Source organism: Emys orbicularis, chromosome 4, assembly GCF_028017835.1.
Source record: "Emys orbicularis isolate rEmyOrb1 chromosome 4, rEmyOrb1.hap1, whole genome shotgun sequence".
In the NCBI taxonomy this organism is placed as follows: domain Eukaryota; kingdom Metazoa; phylum Chordata; order Testudines; family Emydidae; genus Emys; species Emys orbicularis.
In genome coordinates, this window is record NC_088686.1 from 64,350,135 (window position 1) to 64,364,860 (window position 14,726).

General features: G+C 41.8%; 1 protein-coding gene across 1 annotated transcript in view; it reads right to left on the reverse strand.

Annotated features, from left to right (window-relative positions):
- SPTBN5 (spectrin beta, non-erythrocytic 5) overlaps positions 1 to 14,726 on the reverse strand; it is a 133,173-nt gene that overhangs the window by 61,719 nt on the left and 56,728 nt on the right. The window contains exons 30-31 of the mRNA XM_065403795.1: positions 8,196 to 8,300; positions 7,229 to 7,414 (exon numbers count right to left, since the gene is read on the reverse strand). Of these exons, the coding sequence (XP_065259867.1) occupies positions 7,229 to 7,414; positions 8,196 to 8,300 (291 nt within the window). The remainder of the gene's footprint in view (positions 1 to 7,228; positions 7,415 to 8,195; positions 8,301 to 14,726) is intronic.

Genomic DNA, 14,726 nt, shown 5'->3' on the forward strand with positions numbered 1-14,726 from the left:
CTCCACTGAGATGAGTAGCAAAACTCCCACTGGGACCTGGGTTTCACCCAGTGTAGGGAGAAGGGAATGGCCTGATTTCTGGTGGGCGCTGGTTGGTTTATTTAATTCTATACAGCCTCTATTTAGAAACATTTAGTTTTGAATGTATTTGTGCTCAGAACTCAGGGTGAGCACACTTGGCAACTGAAATACATTAAGCACAAAAATAACAGGAGTACTTGTGGCACCTTAGAGACTAACAAATTTATTAGAGCATAAGCTTTCGTGGGCTACAACCCACTTCTTCGGATGCATATAGAAGTGGGTTGTAGCCCACGAAAGCTTATGCTCTAATAAATTTGTTAGTCTCTAAGGTGCCACAAGTACTCCTGTTATTTTTGCGGTTACAGACTAACACGGCTGCTACTCTGAAACCTGACATTAAGCACAGTACATTTATATAGTGCTGCATGAGTTCCAGGCCCTGTATAAATATTAACGAATTAATCCTCCCAATGCCTCTATGAGGTAGGTGGATAAGTATGTTATTCCCTTTACAGATGGAGAAACAGAGAGAAAGGTGAAGTGACTTTGCCAAGGCCACATGATGAATGAATTGGCAGGGCCAGGATCAAAACTCAGGACCTCCTGACTTTCAACCTTGTGATCATTCCCTCAGACTAAAGTAAATAAATTCCTAATCAGCAGCTTCCCTTTCCCCCCAGATCATTAAGGATGTGATGCACAGTTTGTGACAGTACGGAAGCATACTGGAGATCTCACTACACTGGATGCTCAAATAGCTATGGTAGCAAAAAATATCCCCTACCAACTTCAGCAGAAGACTGTGCCCCATTCTGTGATCCACGTGTGTGTTCTCCAGACTTCGGGATTGCAATTCCTGTCTAGAAATGAAGCCACGTACCCTGAAAATGCTCAGGCTGCTGCATTTTGCACCAGCTGATCTTAAACAGACCATATGACTCCAATACTCTGCCTTCTCTACCATCTTCCCAATAAATACAGAATCCAGTTCTCTCTCCTGATATTCAAAGCTCTCCATGTGATTAGCCTGAGTTATCTGACAGTTTGCTTCGCCCCCATGGCTATAACTGCTACCTTCCACTGGAACAATGATTCTGTCAACCAATGGGGATAGCTTGTGACTGCAGGAGACAGGATTTTCACAGGAACTGGACCTAGACTAGGAAACTTACTCGCACAAGAAATAAGAATAATTGCTGTTGGCACACAATGAATAACCACTGTGTTGGCACACAGGGCCAGATCCTGCTCTAAGGTATACAGGCGTATCAGTCAGGGAAGGAGGGAGAGCTTCTTTCCCCAGCACAAGAGCGGAGAAGGATTATAATTTAATACTCAGGGGGTACTAAGGGGCAGACATATTCCTAAACCAGCTGGTGAACTACATCCACAACTAGCATTGCCAGTCCCCCATCCAGGCCATCTGCCTCATTAACCTGTACCTTTTGAAAATAGCAGCAGTGTGCAATTCGCCATTCATTCCCTCAGCCCAACCCATGGACTCCTGCTCTGCCAGGAGTATTTGTGGGTCAGAGGATGCATCAAGCCAGCATTCCAGCTACCATACGCACTACTGATCAGGTCAGGATTTGATCTGTTACTTATTGACAAATGCAAGGATAGCATTTGGCTGTTTAATAGGGTCTTGCTAGAATACATTTTAAAAAGAGGATGGGCTTTGAAAAAGTGTTTTCCGACCCTGAATTCAAACACTGCCAAGGAAGAGGGACCTGCTGACTGAACTGCTTAACCTATTAGTGTTAGGGGAGAGGGACACCCACACAGACTGTTTGTACAAATGGAATCTTAAAAGCTGTTTTAAAAAACCTCTGTCTGTAATATAAAGAACGAAGTGCAGGTTGTGGGCAGCAGCTATCCAGCTGGCATTTGCTTTTGGTAACAGTCTGAGCTTGAAATATGTCAGCTTAGCGCAGGGCAGCGTTTGGGGTGACTGAACATCTCCGCTTTTTCTTTCCGCTGCGGGGGAGTGTTTCAAGGGAGGCCGCAACAGGTGCATCTGCAAACCCAGTAACAGTGTGTGCAAATGCCCCCGTCAGCTCCCGTGTGTGTGTGATGTTTGTGTCAGCATGACGGATGCTGGCACATTTTTCAGGCACGCACATTGGGCTGCCCTTTGGAAATGTGACCTGGAATGTCTTCCCAACAATGATGTCAGCAGCAACGACAACTCTATTACAAGGCTAAGTCCAGAACAGGAGAAACAAATAGAATTGGAATCATTTTACAGAGATGGGCCTAAAGCAGCTGAAGAGCTGCTCTAACTTATGACACTGGCATAAAGTTCCTAAGTGACCTTACACCAGTGGAGGATAGGCATAGCTCTGCTTGGCTTCACTATGCTCTCTCCCTCCCCACATCAGTCCCACCTAGGAATGCCCGTTCCCTCCCTCTATGCCAGAGAGAAGGGAGCAAGGGGCATAGAAGGCAATTATTTCACCTTTGCCATTTTTACCCTAGTGACGAGTTCCACTATGTGCAAAGTGGCTGTAAATGGACAAGAGAACCCAACCCTAGAAACCATGTCATAATCGTGGTGCAATAACAACCACCTTTATTAAAATAATTTCCTCTTCAGATGTTTAGAAACACAGGTGTTGCTATACCTGGCTAGACCTTTGGTCCAGCTAGTCTCTTGCAGTGGCCAGTGCTTGATGTTTCAGAGGGATGTGATTCCCCCATCCTGCTATAAATCATTCTTACTATAATGATAGTAGGAATTTTGAAGTAGGAACCAAATTTACCCATAGTGTTGTAAAGGGAATCATTGTATGTAGTGAGCCTTATCAGCAGAAGCACATTGCTCTTGGAGCCAGGCAGGCAAGCTAGCAGCACCTATCCATACAGATCTCAGCAACAAGTAAAATGTTTACTGTTACTTAAAAAGTCTTTTCTTATGTTATAATAGCAAGTTGGCAGCAGCTATTGCATGGTGTCAGAAAACACTGAAAGTAAGAAAAGAGTAGAAGAAAACTGAAAAGAAACGGACCAACTAAAGCCTCCAGGAAAGCGTTTGAAGAAAAAGGAGAAAGTGGAAGGAAGGATTAGAGCCGAACAACATTGCAAGTGGCACGGACAAAAACAATGAACGTCTGCAAAGAGCATTATTTCTTTCTGTGGTCGGTGAAGAAATCAGAGGAGTATTTAATACTTTTCAATTTGATGATGTAGCAGATAAAGAAACAAAAAACAGATCATACAGAATATGTTTAAGGCATACTGTGCAACGCAAAGAAATATGTATGGGAGTCACAAATTTTTCACCAGAAGTCAGACGGATGGAAAAGTATAGACCAATATGTAACTGATTTAAAACTGGCAATACAATTGTGAAGAACTGTGTGAGTAACTCATTAAAGACTGCATCATGTGTGATGTTGCATCAGACTCAGTTCAAGCTAGGTTGTTGTGGGACAGTAATTTAATCCTTGAATGTGCTGTGGACATATGACATGCAGATGAAATGACTGCAAAACAACTGAAAGGCCTGGATGAACTGGAAAAAACACATGCACATATTGCAGCATACGTCCACCTTTAGTAAGCACCCAGACACAGCCATCAACTGGAGGGGTGTCCTGCAACTAATAAAAGCCTGTGATCGAGAGAAGGGAAAAGAGCAATCAGAGAGGCAACTAAAGGTTGTTATAAATGCAGCCATAGTCATGCCATAAGGTAGCCTCCTACACACGAGCAAGAATGCTGAAGATTTGGCAAATGCAATCATTTGGCTAAAAAGTACAACTCTGGAAGGCAAAAATACCAGGGCAAAGAGATGTTTAACCTCACAGAAGCAGGTGAGCACTTGTAAGATCTGTTCCTCAGCATGCTAGTACTGAGCCTCCCAAGGATGAGTGGAATGTGGATTTGCTTATTATTGATCACAAAACTATGAGTTTTAAAATCAATACTGGGGCACAGGCCAAAGTGATGTCTGTAAAGCGATACAACTTTTTAATGGCCGAACTCCTTCTCAACTCAAGTATTCAGCTGATAACGTACTGAGGGGGAAAACTGCAGGTATGTGGTGAATGCAACTTGGACTGTGAGTATTGGCATAAGGAAACATTGGTGGAATTTCAAGTGGTAGAATTGGACTCCAAAGCTATATTGGGCTTACAGGCAGTGACAAATTTAAACTTAGGGCAGAGAGTCAATATGATAAAGGAAGAATCAGAAGGTGACTGGAATACATTTAAAGAATACAAGGATTTATTTGAAGGTGAAGGGTGCTTGCCAGGTAAGCACACCATAAAGATGAACTTGCAAATACCACCTGCAGTTCATGCACCTTGCAAACTTCCACTGGCATTAAGGGACAAAATAGAAAAAGAATTGCTCTGCATGGAACAGTGGCAAGTAATAACAAAAGTGCAAGAACCTACAAAATGTCAATTCCATACTAATTGTAAACAAACCAGGTTGAGATAAAATAAAAGTATGCTCGGATGCAAGAGATATGAATAAAGCGATACAAAGGGAACATTTTCAATTACCTAAAGTAGAACTCACTAGCAAATTAGCAAAAGCTACAGTTTTCACTGTCTTAGATGCCAGTAGTGGATTTTGGCAAATACAGCTGGTTGACAAAATTCTAGACTGTTCACTCAACACACCATTTGGAAGGTACATGTTCACCAGAATTCCTTTTAGCATCTGTTCAACTCCTGAAGTATTCCAAAGAATGCTCCAACAGACATTTGAAGGTCTGGAAGGTGTTGAAAGTTATATTATAGATGACATACTGGTCTGGGGAAATACAGGACAAGAACACGATGAAAGGCTCAAGAGAGTTCTAGACAGGTATCGTGAAAGGCACCTGTGACTATCTGAAGAAGAGCAAACACAAATGGGCTCTGACAGAGATAAAAATTTGGGAGCATTCCTTGACCACAGAAGGTTATTTATCTTGGGAAATTTATCCTGCACATGTCAACAGTAGCAATTCCTTTAAGACAACTGTTGGGAAAAGATGTCAAGTTCACCCATATGCCAATGCATGAGGTGGCATAGGAGCATTTGAAAGAATTGTTTACAAGGGCACCCGTACTGAAGTAGTAACATGTCAAAGAGCAGTTGCTGTGCCAGAGGATGCGAGTTCTACTGGATTAAGGGCTACTGCTGCAAAAGGTGGCTCCTGTTGTTTATTGCTTCTAAAGCTCTGACAACTACCCGACAGAATTATGCCCAAATAGGAAAAGAAATGCTGGCAATAGTATCTGGCCGCACTTGATTTCGTCAGCTTATCTATGGGAAAAAAGTAGCCAGGGAAACAGACCACACAGCTCCTACGGCCATTTTCAGAGAACCTTTGCGCAGTACTCCACCAAAGATTCAAAGACGGTTGCTAACACTCCAGAAATATCAACTGAAAGTTGGATACAGACCGGGGAAAGTATTAGCAATTGCTGATGCTTTATCCAGAGTGTCCAGATTGCAGTAAGTTCAGAGGAAGCTGATATTGCAATACATCTCACAATGTCTTACTTACATATTTCAGAACAGAAATTGAAGGAATTTCAGACAGATACTGCAAATGATGTCCTGCAAACCTTAAAACAAACAATTTCCCAAGGATGGCCAGACCAGAGAACGGAAGTACCAGAGGACAGTTGTGCTTATTGGTCATAGAGAGAGGAACTAAGTATGCAAGATGGACTTGTCTTTAGAAGAGATAGAATCATAGTACTGGAATATCTCAGAAAGGAGATCTCATCTTGTATTCATAAGAGTCATATGGGAGCAGAGCTATGTAAAAAGAGAGCTTTGGATGCTGTCTATTGGCCAGACACATGTAGTTAAATTGAGGACATGGTATAGTCTTGAAACACGTTCAACCTTCAGAGACAAAGATCAAAAGGAACTAGTGTTACCACATGAGGTCCCAACAGACCATGACAGAAACTTGCATGAACCTGTTTAAATGTCAAGGTACAGATTATCTTATTCTGGTTGATTATTATTCAAAATACTTGGAAGTCTACTTGTTTCAGAACACCACAAGGGTGTCTGTCATCAGACACTGAAAGTCAATAATTACAAGGTATGACATACCTTGATGAGCTCACTAGTGACAATGGACCACAATTTGGCTCTAGAAAATTTAAAACTTTTACAAAGCAATGGGACTTTATTCACAAAACATCAAGTCTGTTATTCCTACAATTGAATGGAATGGCTGAGAGAGCAGTTCAAACTGTGAATCAGATTCTTAAAAAAATCTAGTTTGGGTTACACACATCCCTATTTTATTGGATAGGTGTTATTGGAATACTCCTATAGGAGATTGAAGATCACCTGCTCAACTCCGTATGAGAAGATGTTTAAAGACCAGATTGCCAACTTTATCAAAGTTGTTGCAACCCAACCCGATGCAAGGAGATATACAAACTAGCCTAAAATTGAGACAAGCAAAGCAGAAATATTTCTTTGCCAAATGTGCAAAGCTGTTATCACAAGAAAGTGGAGACACTGTTTGTATTCGCCAAAAAGAAGCATGGAAACATGCAAAGGCGATTGACCAACACGGTGCTCTCAGATCTTGTCTTATTGAGACAGAAGAAAGGGATGTCTATAGAAGATACAGAAAGGATTTGATGAACACTAAAAGAACTGTGCAGGAGGGGAATGAAAATAGGGGACAAACAGAAACTGTATCAACATTCAACTCAAATACAAGCAACACCAGCTCAGTCTACTGAATCTACTGAGACTCAAGTGATCAGTTCGAATACAGAAAAGAAGTGGGACACTGATAATCCTGCTACTACCTCAAGGGAGAGTGATAAGAAAACCTATTAGATAGATACATTGGATACAGAGACTAATTGTTCTAGACTCTTAAGGATTCAGATTAGAGTTATGGATGCTAAATTAAGTAGACACGTTAAGTAAAAAAGTTGAAATGTAGTTAAATTGTATGCATTTTTAAAAAGGGTGGAAATGTAATGATAGTAGGAATTTTATGGGTAATTTTGGTTCCTACTCTAGTATTGTATGGAGGGAATCATTATGCAGTGAACCTTATTGGCAGATGCACATTGCTTGCACTTGGAGCCCTGCCGACAACCCAGCAACCTATCTGGACAGTTCTCAGCAATGAGTTAAGTGTTTACGGTTACATAAAAAGTCTTGAGTATCTTTCCTTATGTTATAATGGCAAGTTGGCAATAGCTATTACACCTACCTCTGCAAGGTTCTGGTAGAAGAGCATGAGAAGGAGTGTGGTCTGCAGTTTCTCCCGTCTACTCTGAGACAGATCTTTGATCCGACTCCTCCTCTCAAGTACAGAGTTCAGTTTGTGCTGGATCCTTATCCCCTCCAGCCCACCATCCTTCTGCAGCCTCTTTGCCTGATCCTGAAGAGATGTCACCTGGTAAGGGAACAAAACTGAAATCACAGCTGTGTCCCTTAACACATGGAAGGATACGACAGAACAGTTTCCTTTCTCTGTCCCCTTCTTACCATATCTAAAAAGATGGTCCCTTCTGGAAGAACTGAGAAAGGCAGTAACAAGTTAAAATAACATTGTAACACATCTGTGGCCACCTTGGATTTCCCATTTGCCACTATGCTGCATATCATGGCCACTTTGACCTACATGGCAGCTACATGGGTTAAAGGAGAATCTCCACTAGTTGACAGCAGCTTTGAAACTATTACACACAGCTGAGCAGTTCTGCTTCTATCCCAAAGAGGACAGGGGAAAACACACACCCTCCCCATTTCATTACTAATTTTGCAGACACACACACTGTATATATTTACATAATCCTTGCCCTATGGTGTTCTGTGCTAACTAATATATATTCTTGCTCTAAAATTTTGTTTTTGAGGAAGGAATAGGAACATATGCTATTAGCAGCACATAGTACAGAACTCATTCTAGATTTCCTCTGGTAAGTCTCAGCATTCCAATCATTGGCCAATTTTCTTACAGGTAATAAGACACTACAGCCAGGATAAAACCATGGACTGTTTATTGCTTTCCTTCCACTTCTCAGCCTTCTTATTTCACTAGACTTCATTATGACTTTCCTGCCTGCCCAGCATTCTCTAGTTGGTTTAAACATATCAGCCCAACCAACAAATCTATGCTTTGCCCATAAGACAAGACTCCTCCTCTGTACTTGATACAGTATTCTTCATTTTACCTTTTCATCCTGAGAGGTCAGAATCTTCTCAAAAGCCTCGTGTTTCCTGATCAGCCGCTCCACCTCATCTACCGAGTTTCCCAGGTCACTGGTTTTCAAATAAATCTACAAACAAAAGTTGAATTAGTTTCTAGCCAACTTTGCTGTAAGTGAAAATTGGGTGAATCTGACGCATTCTAGCACCTTTGGGAATGAGACATTAACACCAGCACTGACAGTGTGCTCCAGAAAGGACCGGACATTAAACAACTAATGGAGGAAGGGGAGACATTGCAGAAAAAAAAAAAACTTACCAGTATAAAATGCTAGAGCTGCATATTTTTGGGCAAAGTGGAGGTGTGTTGAGAGAAAGGTTTGAGGAAGCTTGTATATCACTTGCATAGTTCAAGCTAGTACTATCACTCACTGCTTGAGAGAGTGTTGGAAGGGCTGAGGATGCAGCTGATACATTAGTAGAGCTAAATGAAGAATAGGGAAGTGTGAGTGTGGAGGATGGTTGCCCAGCACTTGCCTGCAATGTGTTTGGCTCCAGCCAATGTTGTGTGCTTCAGAGAGACCCTAGACTGGAATAGCAGGGACAGCTTTTGGAGAACCGAGCTCTGCACTAGTCACTTCAGAAATTGTTTGTCTGTTTGCTGAATACGCCGCATGCATCTCCAGAGCACTGAGCTGTATTTCACATCTTATCCTGGTTTTAGATAAATCAACTGCACGAATAGGTGTTTCCCATACCTTCTGTAACTAATGCATTTTTTCCCCAAATGCAAAATAAACACACTTAATCAATTCCCCTTGAGGGAGAAAAAAAACAAAACTCTTCTGCAGGAAGCTTGTAACTTGCTGAATTTCCTTGGAATGAATTGCTCTTTAGTTCATTCTCCTTTTTACTGAGTGCAAAAGGCAGGACAAAAACTTTAATGGATTAGATGGCTATGGCAAGGCTTGGCCAGGGATTAGTGGCAGGCTTGGTGCTCAGTGGGGTAGCCACTGGACAAACATATGGCTGCACAGACAGTTTCTAGTTTTGCAGAGAGGGAAGAGAAGTCTGAGACCAAGGTATAATTTAAAGGAATTAAGAGGAGGGAAAAAATAGAACAGAATCAGAGAAACAACAGGAAGATCAACACTCCTGGAAGAAGCCCCACTGGGTATATTGGCAAATTGGTATTGCACAATATATATGTGCATGGGAGAAATGATATTGTCCAGAAAGAGTTCTCACAATTTGCAAAAGATTCCAATTCAGTCCCATCTCAGTGTGTAATATATACTAGGGCAAAGATATTCTTACACAGCTACACTGGAAAACCAATGGTGAAACCACTTGTCTGGCCAGAAATATCAAACAATCTTCCTGTCCCACCCAGTAGCTTCTAGAGGAGAGGCTTACCTTACATACTTTACATACAGTGTCAGCCAGACCTCCTGCTGAGGCTGGAAGCTCTGGATACAGTTGGATCAACTGTCTGAAATCAAGTCCTGGACTCACCTTCCAAATCATTTTTTGGAAGTGAACTTGACATAAATATTTTACATAAACAGACAAGTGTACAGGGAAGTATTTAGCCCAATCTAGATGTATTAGCTGGGCTGCATTAATCCACTTGTGAGTATGAGAAGACAGGTTAAAAATATCCCCATAGCTAAATTTTAGTGGAGGGGGACCTCCATAGACCATGCCTAGGCTCTTAATAAGTCTGTCTCAAAAAGTGGGTTGGATAAAGGGGTGGATTACCATCAAAGCCTGTTTCATATTAAAACTAATCACACTTTAAAGCAAACATTGTTGTCCCTCATACTCTGGCTCCTCCTATCTAACCTACAGGTCAGGGGTGTGGAATAAAGATGCGAAGACTTTTGTTTGTTTTAATGTTCTTCTTTGGTTGGGCCTTGCAGAGAAAAACTTCACCCATTGCACTTTTGATCTGTCTCCTGTACAGTCAAATAGCCACCCTATGCCTTGAACAACTGACATCCCATAGTTACCACCAGAGTTAGTCACCTTGGAAATCTATTAGTCCTGGACTCTGAGCAATTCCACATCCCACTACAGTCACCCTTTTCTTCCATCTGAAACTGCATTGCTTGCATACTGTCTCCCACTGCAGAAGCTGCTTTAAAGGCATATCACTTCCTTTGCCATGTTTTATGGCTTAGCTACAATTTCAGGAAGGAAAAATCCACCTGAGAAATGGAAACATGTCACATTAGAGACAGTCGTCAGAGTCTGTACAGCTTTTCACAGGTGCACCTCCAGGCCTGTTTATATGACTATCCTCCAGTGGTAGCTGTATCAAATTCTGGGGCACGAGTGGGCAGCCATCCATCTCCCCACTACTGAATCTGTGGTGGGCAAAGGAGAGGGTGGAAAAGGGAGAGTTGGGTCATCATCAACTTCCCCCTAGTAAAGCCACTGGTGACATTTGAAAAACGAGAGTGGGGACAGTGAGCTGTTGCTATTGGAGAGTTTTGTGACTTGTTCCTACTTCCATGGTGTTTTCTATGGATACGGAATATAGAGCACTGAAAGCCTGAGGCAAGCCCCATTGCACACAATGGAAGAAGTCCCAGTAGCTTCGCTGGGCCTTGAACGAAGCTACCACAGAGCAGTGCATCTAACTGTACTGAAACAAAGAGAATCAGCACACAAGCCTCCAGTATTGTAGGAGTGGTACCATTAGTGCTGATATGGTTGGAAGAAAGCAACACCAATAGCGCCAAGCACCCTGCTGAAGGAATTTGTGTGTAGTGAGAAACTTTCCTTTCCTCATTTAAACTGAAAACTAGATGAGATTTTAAGAATGAGGAGACCTGCAGCACTTTGCCCTTAAAGCATTTGCTGTAACAGTCTGAAAGCAGAATGGAAACTGGCTCTCAGACTCTGACACAGGCCCTTTGCCAGTTAAGTCTTTCTTTTTCTTTTCTTTTTTTTCTCTTGGCAATAGGGAACTGCCTGTCAGAGGTCCCCAAACTCCTATTTTTAATGAGAAATGTTAATTTCAAATACAATGAACTGTATTGTTTTCTCCAGATAACTAGCCAGGGCCCCACATTGCATACAAGGGGCATAAGCTTTCTTTCAGGTTTGTTTAAGTGTTTTTGTTCTGAATCACCTCTGCCAAATTCTTAGAGAACAAAAAAAAAAAAAAAAAAAAAAGCCACAGATTAGAACATTCACTATAAAACAGCCTCCCTTTTAAAATGAAAATTTGCAAAGACTCCTAAAAAGCCACAGAGTGGACCTAGCCCTTCTGAGATTTAAAATGGAACATTTAACAAACAGCCAAGTTGTTAAAAATGCAAAGTGCTGAAACAAACCGAGATTTTCATTCTGTTTCAAATGGAGTTTCACTATCCCTGAGTTCATTGTAAATGAATGTAACTATATTGTCATTGTGACAATGCAGCCCACACCATAGGTCAGTACAGTGCTAAACACAGAGTTATATAGGTCCATCATGTCAAAATAAATTCCTATTTTAAATTAAAAAGGCACAACATACGCACTAACCTGGCAGACCAGACCACTTATTTGAGAAAACCCAAAGGAAACATTCTGGTTATTAGTATGCTATCTGGACACTACAACCTTAAGTTCACCAGCTCATCACACAGACCTGTCGGTGGATGTTGCAGCTCAGAGAAAAGTTTGTCTTTCAAGAAATATTATTTTTTCCCAGAACAAGAACTATTGTAACTCAGCACTTGACTGAATCCGTCAACCACTCACTTCCTGAGCTGCTTCTCTTCACACTCTGACCAGCTCCAAGTATTCTACCCATCACACCACAAATCTTGGAACCAATGCAATTGTTCCACACATGGAACTCCAGTTGAAGGCTCTGGGAGTTCTAAGTGTGGCCAATGGCAGGAATAGGCCAGTCGCTAACAGTTTTAGGCTCCTGAAAAACCTTAAAGCTGATAGGGAAGTTCTCTGCTAGTGTAGTGGGGAGCAACTGCAGGGATCAACTTGGTCTATAGTCTGATGAAAGTACACTAAAACCAAACATTTAAAGGAGGAAAAACAAGATTACATTTTTTTTAGCAGAAGTAAATAAAGCACTTAATACACTTTATATTTCACAATTATTTGTTTACTATGCTGTATTGAGTAGAAGGTACAATTACAGTATGATACCTTTTATTTTAAGTTGAATAAGACACACCATGTTTGTAAAAATATATACATATGTCTCACATACTAAAGTCACTCTGCTTTTGGCCTCATGCCTCACAATGCATTTGAGGTGTGTTTATATTACATACATTTATGGGTGCTCTTCCCCATCCTTCCGTTTGTATGTTATTTCTTACATATATGAATATAAATACATGACATGGCCCTTGACTGAAATACACATGGGAAGCGCACAGAACTCAGTCAATATTCAGTTTCTAGTATTGCTATAATGCAAAAAACCTATCCCATAAGTGATAGGTTTAAAAACAGAATCCTAACACTTTTACAATATCAACATTAAAAAGTTCACTTATGATACCTTCTGCTTGAAAACTTATACTAAATTCCCCTTCAACTCCCCCAGGCTTCATTAGTAGAGACACTGTGAAGATGTCCAGATTTCAGAGAGACAAAATTCCCTTCTTTCCTCAAAGAGAGGGTGGTCTCTCTCTCTCTCTCTCTCTCTCTCTCAAAAAAAGTAGTTTCTTTCTATGCACTTAAACATATTAATTTTACAAACCAAGGGGTACTTACTAAAAGTTAAAGCGAAAGGAATTATCCATTTTAGAAATAAACACAACTTGACAACTTAGCAAATAAAAATTGTGATACAGGAAAATCTAAGAGAATAGACTGACAGTATCTACAGGTTCCCACAGTGACTGGCAAAGAGAAAAACCAATTCTTGTCTCAAAGGGTTTGATCCTGAAAGGGGCTGAGCATTTAAATACATGCATACATTTAAGCACACAAGTAACTCCATTTACATTGGTGGGATATTCACATATTTAAAGTTAAGCACATGCTTTGCTGGATCAGATCACAATGCTCGGCATCTTGCAGGATCCAGCTCAATTGTGGCCATAATGACAACAAAACAAAAATGGCACAGACAAGTCTACTCCACTAGATAAGTCATCTCTAGGTAATAGGAGCATACCAGGAGGAAAACAAGGAGGAATCCACATGGCTTGGCTAACCAAGGTCTGTTTGCAAATGTTCCTAGAATGGAATGGATATCTTTACCACTCTCCTCCCAGCTCCAAAGGAGGCAATGTTCACAGCGATAGATGGACACCATGCACCCCTGCCGGCTCTGTGTGGCGCATTTGCAGTGCGGGCTGGTATGTTTGTTAAGAGGTTGTCAGGAGCTACGGTTCCTACAGTGCATGCATCCTGGGAAGGCCTTGAACGAGATGTTGCCCAATGTTGTTGTGAAGAGAGCAATTCTGGACAGCAAACTGGATTCACTGATAGGGAGAGGCCAGCCCCAATCCCAATGGGGTGAAGGGGTGGTCCAGGTGCATCCGGATCACATGATTTGATAAAGATGGTTGGTGCTGGACTTTTTCTGAATTCTCTTACCACGTGGATAGGCACAGTAGTCCAAGGGGTGGCAAGTATCAGGGTTATTTTGGAAATCTTGTGGTGAGCTGGTGTTAGCCTTTCACATGGAGTCTTCCCAAATGCTGTCTCAGATGAATGGTTGTTTTGAAAGATGATCAGATCGGGATCTAAATCAGTATTGGGGACCTCACTTCCACCAACAGAACTTTCTCTTCTAGTCAGCACAGCTGGTGTCAGCCATATTTCTCTGGAGACTGTTTGCTGAGGAAGGCCAGGGCACTCGGCAGAGGAAGTCACATGAAATCTTGTAATCTGAAGAGCTGGAGACCCAGGTGAGGAGAAATCTTGTTTAGACACCTGGGATCCTGTTGGGAGACCAGCAGATGTACCAGACATCTTCTCTAGTTGTGGCACTAGAAGATTGGAATGAGCATGGTTGCTCACTTGAGTATCAGTTCTAAAAGGCTTTATTGCCAAACTGCAGGTTGAAATGTAGAGCTTCACTGAAGCATGGAGGTCTGGAATTGGAACACTGCACTGACTGTAGCCACGTTGGGATGGGGCTGAGCTACGAGATGCCAGCGTTGCATGCATCCTTTTGCTATGGAGTGGTGAAACAGCTGGAATGGCAGACAGAGCAACATCTAGACGTGATGTCCAGCTTGGTGGGGCTTTTGAGGAAGAAGCAGCAGAAGGCAAAGACACTGAAAGCTTCATGGGACCATTTTTATCAGTGGAAGAGTGACAGGCACTTTGATCTCCTACTGAGCATTGCTTGCAAGATGTGGGTGTGGACCAAATGCCAAAACTCCCACATCCGCTGCCCCGAGAGTCTCTGCGAAGATTGGAACATGTAGATGCCATGTCAGAAGGATTCATGCATGGGTTATCTTTCCTGAAAACTTTCCTCCCATTTGTCTGAGCCAGGATGACATCTAACCTTGAACAGTAAACCCCAGAAGATATGTTGCTTGGTGGCAAGGTGACATTTCTTGGAGTACTCT